This window comes from Equus quagga, chromosome 2 (assembly GCF_021613505.1).
Source record: "Equus quagga isolate Etosha38 chromosome 2, UCLA_HA_Equagga_1.0, whole genome shotgun sequence".
Classification (NCBI taxonomy): Eukaryota; Metazoa; Chordata; class Mammalia; order Perissodactyla; family Equidae; genus Equus; species Equus quagga.
In genome coordinates this window covers 49,679,660-49,693,866 of record NC_060268.1, presented here as the reverse complement: position 1 = coordinate 49,693,866, position 14,207 = coordinate 49,679,660, and the positions used below count along the sequence as shown (strand labels likewise).

At 37.3% G+C, this 14,207-nt stretch overlaps 1 protein-coding gene across 1 annotated transcript in view; it reads right to left on the bottom strand.

The window, feature by feature from the left end:
• The window catches only part of UNC13C (unc-13 homolog C), a 351,117-nt gene that overhangs the window by 48,042 nt on the left and 288,868 nt on the right, over nucleotides 1-14,207 (bottom strand). Inside the window, exon 25 of the mRNA XM_046653916.1 lies at nucleotides 9,115-9,262. Coding sequence (XP_046509872.1) covers nucleotides 9,115-9,262 — 148 coding nt within the window. The remainder of the gene's footprint in view (nucleotides 1-9,114; nucleotides 9,263-14,207) is intronic.

The window sequence follows — 14,207 nt, the reverse complement described above, 5'->3', positions numbered from 1 at the left end:
TGAGTCCTTAGGAAAAAGTTTAATTGGGCTGTTTATTCCAGCCCACAGATTTATATTCAAGGCCCTGGAAGTCTTCAAAGTCTACCACTTTAAATTAATTATATGTTGTTATTCAATCAAACTCATTTACTTTGCACAGCAAAATGTGTTCTCCATATTTCTTTTTAAAAGAAAATTATGATTCAAAAAGAAATACTTGGAAACTTTGGATAATTTGAAAGTTCAGGAAATTAGAAGCAGGCAGAAAAAAAATCCACCATAATTTCACCACACAGAAGTAAATGTTGCTTTATTTGAGAATCCTGTCACAGAAATTTCTTATCCTAAATCTTTATTAATTTAACAAGATTCATTTCACTAGCCCTCGCCTATTGTACTGCTGAATTACATCTGGAATCTGCCCACATCTCTCCATCGCTGTTCCCAGCAGCCCAGCCTCCAGCCTCTCTGCCTGCTTCTGTCTTGTCTCCCTTCAGTCTTTTGCCCACACTGCACCCTTGCTCTAATCACTTCAATGGCATCTATTGCTCTTGGGTGAAATGACCGTCTCAAAAGAGCACGCAGATGCAGTGTAGAATATCAGGCCGATAATCTAAAGACCTCTGTCTGACTTTGCAGGGTTGTTCTGAGACTCAAGTGAGAAAACGGTATTTGAGGATGCCTATAAACTGTAGTAAATCACAATCGCGAGTAGTTATTAATTAGATCTTTGAATATAATGCCAAATGTCCAGTGTCTTTTTCTTTTACTTGTTTTAGAAATAAAATAACTTTAATTTTAAAATTTTTTGTTTAATTTTAGAAAAATATATACATTACTTTCAGAATTATTTAAACCAATGTTAGCCTTTGAGAGGCAAGTAACAGAGACCACTTTAATTCAGAAAACAGGATTCTAATACCACTGATATTGGGCATGGCCTTGGAATAAGAACTGGTTCTCACCCGATCAGGAAATGAAAAGACACACCTCACACACATGCTTGTTGATTTAAAAGGGTAGTGTTATAAAAAAAAAATCTCTCAACTATTCATGCCAAAAAATGAATTAAACAATAATGAAAGCACACCTGTTCTAACCTAGAAGTATATATACTTATATTAGTGCACCAAGAATGATAATTTTCCCATTGCATGACATACAACACACATCTGCTTATGCTGTGCTGTGAGGACTCTTAAATTTTGCAAATGATTTCACCAATTATACCAAGTTGTCTCAATTTAACTTCAGGTTTCCAGAAAGATGAGATGCTGGGCAAGATAAACTGCATTATGAGAAAGTGGGATCTGGGATTTTGATGCCCTGACCAGAGTGTAATGAAAATAATCCCCCTGAGTGAAAAGCTAATATACTCTTTAGTTCATTCTGCACAGCTCAGACATTAAAATGTAATGTTTTTCCTCCTCCAAAGAGAATTATTCTGAGATTTGACTTGGGAATTTTAACATGCTAATTTTTGATGACCGAAATGAAAGAGAATCAGCATGGAAGAAAAACCTAGCAAAGCCATAAAGATTTTCCTTCATATCAGTGAGGATATCAATAACAAACAGATAGAATCTCAAGTAAGGGTAATTTTGGATGGTTTAAGAACCATGACGCTACTGAGCATGCCCAGTTAATTGGGGCCAGAATGAGGAAACTGGCAAGCCAAGGAAGAAGTTAGAAGTTTGGGGATAGAGTTTGTTGCCAACACACACAAACTAACTAAAGATTATCTCCTGAACAGAAGGGAGATTTAGTTCTACTAAAATGAAAAGTAAAGAGGATGAAGTAAACTTGATTATTCAAAACTAGGGAGAGGAAAGCATGAGCTGTAGGAAATAATAATAATACATTCTGATTTCTTTGCTGATTAAAATAAGCATGAGATGGTGGGAAGGGCATTGTCTCTGCCACTTATCTACATGACTTTAGAACATTTCTTAATCTGTTTGTGACTCCATTTCTTAACCTGAGTAGTGGGATAATGTTACTGGCCTTGCAGAATTATTGAGAGGAATAGCACAGTGGTAGACAACTTGCTTGCTGCCCAGTATTGCTCAGCATTACTGTAACCTTACTTAACACTTGCCATTTCTACTTTGGGAAAGGATTCAATGTACTCAGAACCATATCACATCACCACTCTTATTAGAGTTATTTGTGTATAGCTTTTTGACTGCACTGGAGAGCCTCACACAGCTTTGAATGTCATCAGACCAACTGGAACGTTTTAAGGGCCAAACTTCATAAATTCTCCATTTTTCCACTTGTCCCTCTAAGAAATGCTAACCTCTTGTCTTGGAAGGCAGTGCTAGCTAGTTGAATCCCACTCTCCCAGAGATAAGACAGGGGCATAGATCTGTTGGATGGGATTCTGGATTTCTGGTTATATCTCAAAGGCTTATCAGCTAGCATGAGAAACCACTTCTGACTGTGCTTTCAAATTAGTATTAAATTGAAGATGGCCAAGTGGATTTTAATGTTACTTCCCCATGTATGCTGAACACATTCCTCAGCATTTTCCCCCATAAGTGGCATCCAGTTGAAATTTCAGCTGTGGACTTTGGCTCCAAAGTGACTTTCTTTTGATGCTAGTCTTCTGCCAACTAACTATTATTAATGCTAAATTCTCCTACATTTCTGATAAGAAGAGACCCTTTCACAGTGAACCATTTCAGAAAGGACATATCTTCTATAGTTTGATGAACATAATTAGATATAGTTAATGCTTTCTATACAATGAATGTATTGAAGTGTATTCATAGATTCCAAAATGTGAATCATTAGCTATCTGATTTCCATTTCAAATTAGAATACATTATACTCCACTTTAGCAGGAAACAAGTCATTAAAGGGTTGAAAGGTTCTGATTTAAATTTTAAGAAACTCCAAATAAGCAGGGACTCAAAAATGTTGCTCATAAAAAGTTAAAAAGAGGACAGATCATAGAATAAAAAATTTCATATCATATATTTTAATTGACTGACATAGTCATTAAATGTAGAATCTGTTTTTTTCTTTATGAGCCAGTTGTAACTTAGACACAAAAATATCCCTTTTGTCTATAAAGCTTTTGAGATTCAGTTTCTCCCTTTATTAAACAGCTGAGGTAAGGAAACAGAGCACAACACAGGATAGCTCAGCAATTACTCATTCTATGTCTCATTGCATATTGTGTTATTCACTGAAAAAAAAATCAATTTAATATGTTAAAGTTTTATACATTTTCACTATCTGCTACTGTGTGACATAGTCAAAGAGCCCTGGGTACAATGAAAAGGTTGTTAGAAAAGCATTTTTGTTTTTTGATGACGAATATTGTAATCAAGATGCAAGAAATGAATTTTGTACCAGCTTCTACAACTGTAAGCAACATATCCTTGAGAAACAACAACAAGAAAAAGAGCACAATTTTTCAAGCTAACTACTCAATTTAAACCATTGGGCCAACCTTTAAGAGTAAGAATATGTAATAATTACTACAAATATTAAAATAATTTCTAATAGTGTTACATAAACCTACCACAGTATCTAAGTACATTTTAATAGTGTAGGGAAATTTAAGGCACTTTTAACTATATCTATTGCTCAAAAATAGGTGGTGATGTGGTGAATTTTGTTTTAAAAGCAAAATAGACATCGTTTTCCTAATAAAAATATACTGTGGGTGTGCTTGAAATATTAGGATTTTAAAATTAAGACTACAAGTATATGCTTTCCTGGACAGTTTCTGCATCCAGAACACTTTTCTCTTTCTACCACTTTATGACACAGTTTGCCCACTGAAGCTTCTGCCTTTCCTATCCTCTCAAGCCAAATGTCCTCCTCTTCTAACATGACCCATGTTATATCACTTCTCACTTTTCAGTCTAGTATTAGGGCAGGGTGTCCCAACCTGGGCGCTTTTGCTATTTGGAACCAGATAAATTCTTGTTTTAGGAAGCTGTCCTGTGCACTGTAGGATATTTAGCAGCTTCCCTGATCTCCACCCATTGGATACCAGTAACAATACCACCATTCCTAAATGTGAGAGCAAAGCTCTTCAGATATTGCCAAGTGTCCCTGGGGAAACAAAATCACCTCTGCTTGAGAATCACCATATTAGAACAACTGGATGTACATCACATTGTGTTCAGGTTTGAATATATGCCTCATTATGTGGGACTTTGTTCGGACATGATGCTCGGTAAATATTTGTAAAGTGAATGCAGAGTAAGATGCTGTTTTACTACTGTAGTATAGTGCTAGAATAATAAACATGTTACTCTCATAAACTGAACTCTCAGTTTCATTTGATGACTTAAGAATACTTCTATACCCATTTTGGATTCGTTTATTTTCCATTATTTGGAATAGAAAGAGGAGAGAAGAAGTGTTTTTCCAAATTAATAGATCTCATTTGAACTCTGTGGTTCATAAATTTCTAATGGGACTCAATCCCTGGCAGTTTTTCCCTTTGTTTTTGTTTTTGTTTTTACTACTAGTGAAAGATGACATATAAATCTATGCCAAAAAGAGATCAAAGAAGGAGGGAAGCAAAGTGAAAATGAGAGAGAAAGGAGCAAAGGAAAAAAAGAAAAAGGAGAGGAGGTAAAGAGAGAATAAGTGAGCAAGATCCAGCAGGTTTTTCTATACTTATAGACCCACTATGTAGAAGCTCAATGAAAATAAAAATATTTTTAAAGGAAAGTATATCTTTCAATTTGAAGACAGTGAAAAAATAATTCCATTAATTGTCATTGTTTTTTTCCTTACATTTAATATTACAGTTAATTTTCAAACACAGACAAGGAAAAAGACAGAAAAGAGAAAGAGATGAGAAAGAGAATTTTAACAAGAGAAAAGGAAAGAAGAAAATGGAGTAAGGGAAGATTTTATGAGAATAAAAGAAGTAAAATATGAATGCTTTAAGAAGCACTCTTAGATTTCTAAAGGACCCCAAGTCCTTTTACCCCACACGTAGATGGATTAAACACTTGAATAAAGATTTAACGTTGTTTTAAACAATAATTTCCCTGTAGAGTCTGAGTTAGAAATTAAGGAGACAAAAAATCACTTTGTGTTTTACTGATCATAAGGTAAACAAAACATGTAAAAGTTTTTCCAAATAATGTTTTCTTACTTATAAGTTGAATTTCATTAATTACTTCTGTATTAAGAAATCATGAAAGAAAAAGCTCAAGTGATGGGGAAATATTCATTGAGGGTATTTGGCCTTTATCAAGAAGACATAGGGACTGCCCCTATGGCCTAGTGGTTAAGTTCGATGCACTCTGCTTTGGTGGCCCACGTTCATTCCTGAGCATGGACCTACACCACTTCTCAGTGGCTGTGCTGTGGTGGCGACCCACGTACAACATAGAGGAAGATTGGCACAGATGTTAGCTCAGGGACAATCTTCCTCAAGCAAAAAGAGGCAGATTGACAACAGATGTTAGCTCAGGGTGACTCTTCTTCAGAAAAAAAGAAAAAAGATGTGCACACAATGGTTAAGATTCCGCTAGATCTAGACTAGCTGAATTAGAACCTGGCTCCCCACTTTGTAGCAGTGTGACCTTGGGTTTGTGTTCCCCCAGAAGCAGAAGCTGAGACAAGCATCAAGGGTAAACGGTCTACCTGGGAAGCGATCCCTCTGAGGGGGACCAGAGTTCCATCTCACAGGGGAACTCTGGAGTTCACATAGAATACATGTCAGAGTTGTCCCAACTGAGGAAGCTGAAGTTTTGTTTTTTTAATCAGCCGACTTCCCGTGGTTGAGGGCTGCTCCCTGGGGCATTAACTCTCTGACAGCCCAGTTTACACTGAGTGAGGGTAAGCATGCTCCTGTGGCTCCTCAGGCAGAAAGTGGCAGGGGTTTGCATTATGCAGTACTAGCTTATATTTCAAATTTTATATTTATCTACTTATTTAGTTATTTATTTAAAGATTGGCACCTGAGCTAACAACAGTTGCCAGTCTTTTTTTTTTTCTTCTTTTTCCCCCCAAGTCACCCAAGTACATAGTTGTATATTTCAGCTGTGGGTCCTTCTAGTTGTGGCATGTGGGACGCCACCTCAACGTGGCCTAAGGAGCAGTGCCATGTCCATGCCCAGCATCCAAACCAGCAAAACCCTGGGCCGCCGAAGCAGAGTGCACAAACTTAACCACTCGGCCACAGGGCTGGCCCCTCAAATTTTATATTTAAATATAAACATCAGTTTTGTCTTTTAATGCCAGTATGGTCTTTTAAAATTGTATTAACAAAATATGTTAGATTAACAAAAATTAAATATAATAAATAGTCATGGGTATTTGGTGCTAAGTCCTAGAAAATTGTTTGAATAATTACAACAATATTTACACTGGAAACTGAGACTTCATTTGTTCATTTTGGATTCTTCACGCTACCAGGATAACAGGTACAAAAAGGGCACAGCTGATCCTACTATTAACTGTAAACACTCATCTGCAGGGAAGAGTACCAAAGGAATCCAAAGGTGGAACCCAACTTCATCTCCTTCAACATGTCAATTGTCAAGTGTGAGTAGGATAGTATAGCACACCATATAAATAAGATCCTCGAGAATTCAACTTTTCTGTTTCTCTGTCAGTTAAAGAACCCTGGAAGCTAAGGTTCCTTTGAAGCCAAAGGGAATATGGACTGGACAGGAGCATTTGGAAGTCATAAACACAAACCATGACTCTAGAGTCTGCTATAGAGATGAAGATTATATCCTCTACTATATTTTCTTTTTGGCTGTGTCATAAACATTTCTATTATTCAGCTAATTTTCATTTTATCTCTCCTTTCTCTCACTATTTTCTAAAGCATATGATGTTGTTAGCTAACTTTATTATTCAGTCATTGGTAATGAATATTGAGATGGGATCGTGATAGACTTAGAAGAGAGGGAATGAATATAAACTCAGAAATCCTGCATCCATTAACTGAAGAGAATTTGTCTTGCCTCCATTTTTGACTGAACAATGGTTTTGTTATATTAGGCAGTAGTATTCCTGTCATCCCCCTTCCTTCAATTTGGAAGTACAAATACTTATTTGAATAAGTGGGGAGGATAATTGTAGAGAGACAACAGTGACAGTGAAGCCCCCATCATCACCAAAGACATAGAGAGAATGTATGAGCTCAAGTGACCCCACAGGAGGAAGCTGGGCTTCAGCCTTCTTGCTGGGACCCCATTCCAGAGGGCTGGCCACTAGGAGCAGATATTCAAGGAGCAAGAAGCTATGGTATGTGCTGCAGGAGGTGGTCACTGAGGGGTCCCTGAAAGGACCTGGAGCAGATTCCACTCATCAGGAAGCTGAACAGATAGGAGGGCCCCTAACACTGGGCCCCCAGAAAAGCCAGCATTTTGATGTACCATAGAAGGGACAATAAGGACATCTCCCTTCTCCCCTTCAGTTTCTGCCCCAAAACTCTGAAGCAGAGAGGGATCTTAGGAGAGGGTAAGGGAGGGGTGGGGAAGGGCTCATCAAGCTCCCTTCACAACTCAGCTCCTTTGGGCCTGATCGTGCCTGGCTGGGGGCAGTTGGGAGGATGATGAGGTAGGTAGGGAGGAGATGGAAATAGTTTCCACAAAGTATGGTTGAAGGTAGCTATTGGAGAAAATGCAAAGCCATTGCAGATCTATATCCTGTCAATTTCAGTTATGCGAAAAAAAATTAAAAATTGTTTACTCAGAAAAAGTCAGAAAAGGGCAGTAAAAAAGAAAAAGAGAGAACAAGACTGAAATAAGTCCTGTTAAGTCAGGGGGTTACTGGGATTATGGATCCTCTTGTTTTCTCCCCATATGTTTTTATTGCTGCCATACAATACATACAACAAAAATAAGTACATGTGCCAAATTCCACATACCAAAATTGATGTCCATATGTAGTCTTTTGTTGTGACATCTATGCTAAAACACGGGCTGCATGTGCGTATGTGTGTGTGTGTAAACACACAAATGTATACCCATAAAAGCAAAGCAAAGATTTTATACACTCACATTCTCTGGGAATAAAGCTACAAACTATATGATATATTAGAATTGCATTCATATTTATGAAGTTCAGCAAACCTTGAGGGATCATGGATTCAGGGAGTAATGTTTGCATATTTCTGTATCTCTTGACAACCCCTCATGAGCGCACCTCTTTTCTCCTTTCTGCAACCATCCCAAGATGTAACTGGGTTTGCATACAGCATTAAAAGGAGCATATGTAGCATTTAATTGGGCACTATCAGAAAGCACAAAGTGTTAAAGACAGGCCTATCACCTACCCTGGCATTTTCTTTCATATAGTTAGAAAAATTAAAATATCCATGAAGAACAACAGACTAGTCTGGAGCATTTTCATCACAGAAAAAAAAATCTGTATGCTTTCTTTTCTGAGGATCTCTCGTGAATGAAGACAATGTCTTCCTATTTGTCTTTATTATTTCTCTGGTGCAATTTCAGCCTCTATTTGGCTCTTTTTTACTGAGAATGACATTTCCAATAATCTCTCAGAAATGCCAGATCTTACATGCATATAATTACCAAAATGTAATAAATCAAAAAGCAACTTGAAAGAAAGGTTACTTAACAGTAATATCCTAGAAGCTTATGAGGTGGGAACTTTGCCACATGAAATAGATCCGAATTTCCAATAAAGTACTTGCGTCTTGGCTTGTTTCAAAGTAAAACTTAGAATTTTTCTCATAGAAAATTAGGATAAAATGAGATTTCTCTTCTGGAAACCCCAGAGCAGGAGATTTCATATTTGAAGTCACGATTTGGGGAATTATTCTCATATTTTAGAAGTTACCAAGACCAGCAAACACTGAAACTTTTGTACCGAATTGAAGTCATGGATATTCCAAACCAGGTTTTACTAAATTTTATGTAGTTAGAATCACCAAGAAGAGTCACCCATTCTGTACAGTTTTCATACTAAGCATATCCTAGTGTTATTGAAATTATTTATAAAATTATAATTCATGAGTGCTAAAAAAATTTGGTAATTTTCTGTTAACCATAATCTTCCATTCTTATTGATGGTTTAATTTATTGTATTAAAAATTATTACTATTTATAATAATTCTTAAATTGAATTTTAGTTGTTTTTAGTTTACTTTATTCTCACAACCAATATGTTACTTACTCTGTGAGGTTTGGGTGTCTATGAATTTCTTTATCAAGGCATCAGTAGTTTGGGTATAAAGACTGAGAGCATATCTCAGAGACTGAAGATCTGGGCTTTTCTCCAAGAAATTCTTCTTGAGGCCACTTCCTCCTGCATGAAAGTATTGCTAGAAAGAAAAAAATAATAATGTAAGCAGAGGCATTTAGAAGAGGTATTGGAGGGGAGATTTTATTGCTGTAATAGTGAACATCAAATGGCATAATACAATATGATCAAAATAAATTAGATACAAAGAAATAATGCTACCATGTGCCCATTGCTAGGTCATTACCAAGTAAGTCAGGTTCCCTCAATATCTTTTTACATCAGAGACCCCAGATTCTTGAGGCTTAAGATTTTTCTTCTCATTCAAAACTTTAGTTAAGCCAATGGGATCATAAAGTTGCAGTGGTCAGAATGCTTATAGAATGACAGGTTTAGATAACAATGATCAATTCAACAATCATCAAGTTCTATTTCTAGAGCGTGAGAAAAATATCCAGAGTTGTCAAAATTTCACAAAGGAGGTAGCTTCCGGTCGCATATTTTTCAGATACTACTTTGCGATTCTAGGCCTGTGCCAGTTGCTCCATGTTCCCAATGCTCTAATAACACACTATATAGATTGTCAACCTGAAGATGCAGAGTTGTCCTTGGAAACCCAGTATCCCCTGAACCTTGTGGCTGATAAATGTACTAAAACATAGTCTTTCTTTTGTTTTGTTTTTGATATTGTCATCCAACAAACTCAAAACATTAAAATATTTATAGGTAAGATAATAGAGAAGATATATGCTCTTTGACAATAAATATTGTGATTGAGGAATGTTAGCGTTTCTCATGCTGCAAGTATGCACAGACATCACTTTGGAAGGCAGAATATCTAGAGATACGTGATAAAACTAAGGATTTTTTCCCCCAGCCATTTATAGATGATAACATATTTGTAGAATTCTGTTAAGGTTAGATAAATTGTTCTCTGTCCCCCTGTGCCAACAATGCTAAACTACACACTTATTGCAACCTGGCTCACTGTGATCTATGACTCTTACAGAATGACATATTTTGATAAAGCTCAACAGATGATTCTGATACACTCTCTTAAATGGATATGTATCATCTCTCTATCCCACTCCTTAAAAATGTCTGAGGTAGGGGCCAGCCCGGTGGCATAGTGGTCAAATTCATGTGCTCTGCTTTGGCGGCCAGGGGTTCACAGGTTCATATCCCAGGTCCAGACCTACACACTGCTCATCAAAGTATCCCGTGGTGGTGTCCCACGTACAAAAAATAGAGGAAGATTGGCACAGGTGTTATCTCAGGGCCAATCTCCCTCACACACATACAAAGAAATTTTAAGGTAAAATAATTGAATGAACTGAAAAATGTTAATTGTCTTAGTTTTCTCCCCTATTCAAGGGGAGATACAGAGAAATATTCTGGGCATTTGTAAGCATCTGAGTGTACTTTCAAAGAGTGCAACGCAGAGAAGAATCAAGGCACAGGCCAGAGAAAGCAGGCAATGGGGATGTAATGTGAAGAAAGATTGCTACAATGTGGACACTGCAAGGAGAAAAACCTATGACTACTTAAAACTCCATTGACTGATTCTAGCTGAGAGTACTGTAAGAACACAACTTGTGCCAAAAGCTGCCTATGGTTATGAAGAGGAGGCATATAAAAATGGGAAAAGCCTTTTCTTACTTTTTAAGAGATGACAAAGATATAATATTTAAAATTGTTCTACACCTTGATCTTCTATTTTACATATTTTAAATGTTCAAATATTTTAAAATGTTAAAATATTTTCACACGTAGAAAGTATTTATTGAGGACTATGAGTCCAGAATTGTTTCAGGTGTCTTGGCGGGTACAAAAAACTATGACAGTTCCTTTCTTCAGGAAACATGGTATGATATGTAAGGTGGACTATATTAAATGGATGTACTGAGAGGGGAAAATTTAGCTTGGACTAGACTCTCTCTCCTAGAGGAGTGGTTGGGTGCTCTCTGGAGGTCTGTTTTATATAATGAACCAAGGAGTCATCAGATGAAATAACTCACCCTAATTGTAAAGAACAGTGGGATAAATAATCAGGAAGGGGAGGGGGTTTAGGGGGTGAGGGTGGGGTTAGGGGTGGCTCTGGAAGGGAACACATTCTCAGTGTTTCTCAGGCAAGTGCCAGCCTTATCAAACCTGAGCATAAGTGCTGGAAGATTACAATAAAAAGAAGTACAAGAAGCAGCAGCATCTAAAATGATGTTTTGTCATCTCTTGGGACTGCTAAGAGTTGACAGGAAAAATTGTGAAAGACTTCAAAATGGACAAAAAAGATTGTGCACGTTCTGTTTAGTATGTCCATCTGAGTTATCTTTGCTTTTCGTTGTCTTTGAGCTTTTCAACACTCTGTAAATTGTGGAAAATGGATAATGATGTAAATGACTCTTGCCCATAGAAATGAAAATGAATTATTTCTGATGGGATGCAACTGATTATTGTTCTGTGGATTGATCTGTTTTGCGTTTATTTGTAAATTTATTTCAGCTTTCTTTATTGCTTATCCTCCTGTGTAGTTCTTAGAATTCTCCTTTGAGCCAGTTGTAAGAGCTTACTGGTTCCCTCATTAACTGATGAGTTAAATAAGATTTTGACAAGTTTTTTAATTGCATGAATGTCATTATTATGTTCTCTTTTAAAAACTGTTCTTTAACAGTGTATATAAAGCAGCACAGTGACAGCATTCATAAGGATTATCACTGTTACTGTTGAATTTGTGAGGATAGGACCATGGGTCCTTGGCTCACCCAGCGTCAGTGGTGGGGTCTGCCTTCTTGCCTGTTCTCTCTCCCTCTGTCCCTTATAAATATTTATTAAACCTGTATCATGAGCCAGACCTTGTGCTAGATGCTCAGGATATGAAGTGAAAGAGACCCAGAGGTTGTTCTCAAAGGAATTATAATCTAGTAGCAAATGTAACCAAAATGTCAATGAATAACTCCAATAATACCCTGCAGGTATAAGAAAAATGATTTGAAAATACAGATAATGAGGGCGGCAAACAATTCTATTGGGGGAAGGAGTTAGTAAAGGCTTCTAAAGAAGTGACAACTTTGGTTTTTATCAACTTATCAGCATTGTCATTTTTTTAAAATTTTAGCAGCCACTAGATAATTCATTACAGTAGACTAGAGAAATAGGACAATCCTATTAGGTAACCAAGAGAAACTAAACTCTGGGGATCCCAGTACTTAAGAAGAATTAAGGTAGTTGTAGTTTTCAGATTTCTTTGGTATAGTTTAAAATATACTGCTTTGCTGCTGTTACTCTCTTCTCACCACAAACTTGTGCTGCCTGGAAGCCACAAGTTGCCTCTAGGTAGTAGAGGGCCTAGAGAAGTTAAGAGATGACATTGGACTTTTAAAGATTCACAATGTCATTAATATATTAAAGGCTCTGAGACTCACTGTGGTAAAGAAATCTGTCTAATCTTTCATTAACATATCTGGTTCTTAAAATTCCTTGGCTATAGGACACCTATCAAATAGGGCATCTATTAACATGCTTGGGGACACAAGTGTTCCATGGAATATGGCTTAGGAAACCATAGGATAGAAGAATGTGACTGGACTTCATATAATTGAGATATTTTTGAGGGTCTAGAAGGCTTCATGGAAGCAGAGAGTTACACTATGAAGGTATAAACTATGTATTCACTCTTGAATCCTCTAATAATTTTGTAGGAAGACATATTTTTACCATGAAGGCATTATTTTGTAGGTCTCTGGGAAGTGAGGGACTAGTCATGAAGTGAAAACATAAATAAGATATGAGTTTGTTCTGAGGAGGCAGAACTGATGCTTTTGTCTTTTGAGTGCGCTGTATAATAGGAGATATTGAAAGACAAACCGAGGACAAAAGGTAGCAATATTAGTAGAGAAAACAAGTTGCAAGATGCTAAGAATGAAACCCTCTGTTCAGTGAACACAGATAAATAACACATGCCATGGGCTCCTCACTCGATGAGTGAAGGAAATTATAGTTATGCAAATAAAAACTCAGTGAAAATGCTGCTTCACGGAAGCCTTTTACACAGTGGTTCAGAACCTGGGACAGCTCCTAACAGCATCCGTCTGTTTATCCTACTCGCACAGATAATCAGGAGAAAGGGGGCTGCAGTTATGGCTTGCACCTTGGCATTGAGAGATTTCACATTCAGTTTTGACTCTTTGCAATAGCCCTTGAAGGAACAGGAGAGTAGAATTTGTATTTTGCTGAGGCCTGAATTTGAAGAATATAAATTGGGGCTAATGTGTGGGAGTGAATGTCTTAGCTATTAAACAGAACTCGCTATCAACAGCTCTGTGCAGCCTAGTTGACCTTTACTCATTATAGTAAGCATTTGGTGTGTGTTGGGGGGAGTTATATACTAGAGGGGAATTTGTGAGTGTGGGGTTTTAAAGACTTCTGGATGTTTCCCTATGCCTGAAAAAAAGTGGATTTTTCTCTATTGGTTCTAACCAGAAAAAACCTGGGATTCAGCTTCTTCTTGTTCTTCTGCAAACTGCAACATAATCCAGGAACTTCCAGTTTGATCTGTTTAGATGCTTTACTTAGATTGGTGCAAATCAGCAGAAAATACTTGGCAACATAACAAGTTGGGACAGGAAGTCATTTCCTCCTCATTCAAGAAAGTAAGTGTCTTTTTGGGTTTTTTTGAGGAAGATGCACCCTGAGATAACATCTACTGCCAATCTTCCTCTTTTTGCATGTGGGCTGCCACCACAGCATGGTCACTGACAGAGTGGTGTAGGTTTGCACCTGGGAACCGAACCTGGGCTGCTGAAGCGAAGTGCGCTGAACTTAACCAGTAGGCCACTGGGGCTGGCCAAGAAAGGAATTTTCGATCAGTTAGAGAACAGTGGAAAAGTTGGTTGTTTAGTGCTGTGAAGGATAAGGATGTCAGCTGGGTGACATTCTCTCTCCCTTGGCCATTTCCTGGCTGATATTTTCACCATGGACTTGGACAGACAAAGGCAGAGAGCATGTTTTTCAAATGTGCAGATGAGCCAAAG